Source organism: Artemia franciscana, chromosome 6 (assembly GCF_032884065.1).
Source record: "Artemia franciscana chromosome 6, ASM3288406v1, whole genome shotgun sequence".
Classification (NCBI taxonomy): Eukaryota; Metazoa; Arthropoda; class Branchiopoda; order Anostraca; family Artemiidae; genus Artemia; species Artemia franciscana.
The window spans coordinates 16,073,649-16,078,210 of record NC_088868.1 but is presented as its reverse complement, the minus strand read 5'-3'; the positions used below and the strand labels follow the sequence as shown (position 1 = coordinate 16,078,210).

At 31.5% G+C, this 4,562-nt stretch overlaps 1 protein-coding gene across 1 annotated transcript in view; it reads right to left on the bottom strand.

Moving 5' to 3' along the window:
* Positions 1-3,475: 3,475 nt before the first annotated feature.
* The window catches only part of LOC136028499 (syntaxin-binding protein 1-like), a 36,156-nt gene continuing 35,069 nt past the window's right edge, over positions 3,476-4,562 (bottom strand). The window contains exon 7 of the mRNA XM_065706343.1: positions 3,476-3,533. Coding sequence (XP_065562415.1) covers positions 3,476-3,533 — 58 coding nt within the window. The remainder of the gene's footprint in view (positions 3,534-4,562) is intronic.

Here is a 4,562-nt window from a genome sequence, read left to right as displayed (position 1 = left end):
GAACCACTGATTAACAATAACCATATTAATCCTCAACTTGGAAGTTTTAACTATTCAATGATATATATAATTCTTTCATATTCATGTTTGGTAATAAGAAGTTAGGAAGATATTGTTACGTAATTCTAAAAATTCAATCACTGCTTTTTTTTACCCAGTTTACTGCTAATTAATAGCAGTATTTTTCTTCTGCTGCAGCAATCAGGAAAACTATGCTTTCTAGAGCTCCCTTTTGATGTTTTTTTTGCTCAGTTTTTCTTGACTTTTTACATGCATTGCTTATTTTCAACTTTGCAACCCACTAAGCAATAAAACAGCATAATGGCATATGTCAGTCTTTTTCAAAACTGTGTTCCTGGGTTTTCTTAATTTTTCAAGATGTATAGGGTAGCGAAAGTTTCAAATTAACAAATTTAACAAATCAAATTTCATTTTTACTGTTATTAGTGCTTTCAAGATTTTCGGCTTGAGAACAAAAATAATGAATTGAAACTTAAATTTTTGACAAAGGCTAAATCTTCAGTCAAAAATTAAAAAGATCAAGTGAATTTCAAAAATTCACAAGATCAATCAAAGCAATCTCTTTGCCTGACCAGCTACCTCCCAATCACAAGAACATTATGCCAAACTGCTACCCAAGCAGAGAAAGGCCTAACTTAAAACAGGATATCCACAAGAATATCAAAAAAAGAATTACTACAAAAAAAAGGAATGCAAATTTTTTGACTGATTTACAGGAAAAACAGTTCTAAGGAGTAGACAAGCCATTCAACATCATTTTGAACAAAACAATTCTCTACCATAAAATAAATGAATTTTACTTTTCACAGAGGTGCATCACGGATTCAAAAAAAAACAATTTTTAAATAATCTAATACATCCCAACCACATATATATAGGCCCTTCTCAATTCTGATTGCAATAAAATTAAAGCAAGGAAAGCAAATGCTTACAAAATTAGAGCTTCCCAATCAAAGAAATTTTCTTCGTTTGTAGGTCCAGCCACAATTCCATCTGGTGGATTTGTTGTGAGTTCTAGAAGTTAAAAAAAAAAATTAAACAATATATTCTATGTGTTGTCAAAACTAAAGAGAGATAAAATGGCAAAAATGTACTATATTTTTACTTAAAGCCTCTGTTTACACTCTTTTGGGAGGGAGTGTATAGAGTATGTGTATTGTCTCTCCTAAAGACACAATAATCATCATGTTTAACTTAAAATAACCAAAACGTAAAAAATAAAAACAAAACATAAAAAAATCTTTACTATTTATTTTGGAACAGGTTTCTAAATTCCTTCTGAAAAAAAAAGAACCAAAAGGTAAAAATCATTACATGATGACATGGCCTATTTCTCAAATAACATGTTCAACAACTATTCACATTTTAGTAGAAATTTTTTATTTTGGGGCTTATACACAATGTCAAAAACATTCTGATTAGTAGTAAAAATTATTAGTATTTCAAACAATGTGTTTATAATAGTAACAACAACAACACAACAACAAAAATAATACCACACAGCTTATATAGGTTTACAAATACCAAAAATAAGAGTGAGCTGTCCCCTCCCTTAAACCCCTTCAAAAGAATTAAAAATCACTAAAAAAGGTGTGCATATGCAAAACAAAACAAGTCTTTAGAAAGAAAAACAAGTCTTTAACAAAAAAAAATTGCTGACAAACATTTAATAAATGAAAAATCTTAAGAAAAACTGGTCAGCCATGACAAAGAAACAAAGAAAGAAAAACTCAATAAAGATAACAGACAAAAAGAGACTTCAGCCAGTAGCGAAAAGACAAAAAAAAACTTACATTTTGCCTGTATAAAAACACCAAAGTAGCTGATACTTAGAGGTCTTTCAATATTTGTAGTTTAATATTGGAGGTGGTTTTTTATATATTTTTGGTTTGTTTGATTTTTTTTTTTTTAATCTTTGCTTCTTTTATGCTGAAGAAACCTTGTTTTTATACAGGCAAAATATCTGTGTATTTTTTTTGTCTTTTTGCTACTGGCTGAACTCTCCTTTGTCTGTTTTCTTCATCGAGTTTTTCTCTCTTCATTTCATTGCAAATGTTTAATGATATCAATAGCCTTGAAAATAGATAAACCACAAAGTGTACCCTCATATTATAATTTCAAAAGGTCAAGTATGAATATTATCTCCTGACATGATATTCTGACAAAGGAAGCTGTCTTTTTACATATTTTTTTTACAACTTAGGTCCAGGGGCGTTGTTGAGGAAGGGGGGATTATCAAGTAACTTTCAAACCATTGATTGTTTTAAGTTTCAACTTTGTTCTTTATATGAGCAGATTTTTTTTTAATTGATCCATCCTCATTTGTATAATATTAAAAAAAAAAAATACGCAAAACAGGGGTCCATTACACTTCCTAATATGTTCCACATTAATGTTTATACGAATATGCCGCATCCACAACCTTATCATCAAGTAAATAGTAAAATTCCTCTTTTGCCATGTTTGCTCAGGTCAAATTATTTTCCCTATAGGTAAGGACCTCCCCCTTCCAGAAATGTATATCTTACATAGCCTGATATACACACAAAAAAGACTTTGTGTAATTTTTCTAGATTTCATTCTTTTTAACCAAGTTACAATGGGGGAGGTAATTTTCAAACTCTATGTGTCAGTCTTTCCCATCCAAATGGCATTCCTGGTAAGTATTCATTAATGCAAGATTTCTACTGCAATGCTGTCAAGAATTGTTCAGAATTTCTGGATATTCTTAATAAAACAACGCTCAACAAGTAAGATAATTCACACATTTTCTTTTAATACTTTATCTTTTATGAATCCTTAAACAGCTCTCTATGATGTTCCAGTGCCTCAATAGCAATGAAGAAAACTAAGAAGATATATTATCACTGCTGCCCATGTAAAAAAAAAAAAAGCTTTTTTCCTTGTTATTCAATGAGCGGGGTTGCATTTTCCCACTAGAAGGTTCAACAATGGTAATGTAGAGGGTATACCTTTCATTTATTACAATGTCATTTTCAAATCACATGCACCTGAATGACATTTTGCTTTGGGCTGTTAGAATAGTGCATAGCACAACTGCAAGATTTTGTCTACTATGATGGGCATGCACAAGTTTAAGGAAGTAGAAGGGGGACATGCACTTTAATATTAACAGTAAAGCTGGCAAAGAATCCAAGCTTATCAAACTCACCATCACCCAACCAAAGTGTTTACAGTACACTACTGTTGTCTGCACCAACTCATTGCTGACAACCTTAGCAAAAGCTGAGTCTACTACTTAGTTTATGTTTGTTTGATGTGAGTGTATTGTTTATTTATGTATTCTGTAATGTTTTTGAATTTAACCAAGTAATGTCTTGGCTAAATAGTAACTTTTCTTTGTTATTGGTTGAAGAATAATATCATATTGAAGACTTAGGAGAGAAACTGGCTATCCTTACTTTTTAACCGCTTGGTACACCCCCTTCCCCCTTTAACTGGGAAGGTACTCATGTGGTCCAAGAATTTGGACATCTGGCCTGTTATGCATTCTGTAAATTATTAATTGAGAGTAAACACGTCCTTAAGCTCAGCAATGTAAGATGGCCAAACTTTTGGTTCCTTAACCAGTTCTGTAAAAAGCACCTTTGTTCAGCTATCAACTTTGATGTGTTTTATAATGTTATTAAAAAATATAATTTGTATCTATTTTAATTGGTTCTAACAGGCTAATAAAATCAAGAAAGGGTAGAACTCCTTCTTATTTTCTTTCTTTGGCTTGGAAATAAACTTACAAAGCAACAGAAAGTAAAACAAGAGGAAAAGGGTATTGAAGAGATTTGATTCCTATCTATGTCTTCTTATAGTAGCACAAGAACAAAAGTGAAGATGATCTTAACAGGGAAACCAGCTCATACTAGACCAAATTAATCAACAAACATGATTCAATTAATAGTCCAACCTCAGCTTGGGCTCATATTTGTGATGGCTCTTTTCAACAAAGGGACTTGATTTCTCCTTAGAATATTGAGAGAAAATTTGTAACAGAATCAGTAGAATTTTCAGACATCTTTAAAACACATTTAGGCTTATGTTTTTCATGTTTTTTAATACCTCTTTGTCCATGGGTGGTTTCAGAGGAGGGGGGGGCACTTGCCAGAGGTACAGATATTTTAGAGGATGGAAATTTGAAATAAATAATCTAACATTTATAATCATTTTGTAGTTCTTTTTTCAATTTTATCTTTATTAAGATAAAGTAGATGTCATAGTTGGCATTAACTTTCTTACTATAATACTTAAATAATAATACTTAATACTTACTAAGTATAAGCAAATTGAAGAGGCCAGAATGACCGCTGCTTTCCCCTGACCATGCTCATTGACCATCTATAGATGGATTCCCTCTTGCCCCCTCCCCCCAATAAAATACTGCAGTTACACCCTGTTTAGATCCATAGAAATAAGTTTAATCAAAAAAGGAACATATTAAAGCTAATATAGTCAAGAAATATGATCAGAAATATAATCAAGTCTTTCCCCAAAATAAACAATGGATAGTCATTTCAACCTTGGAAATA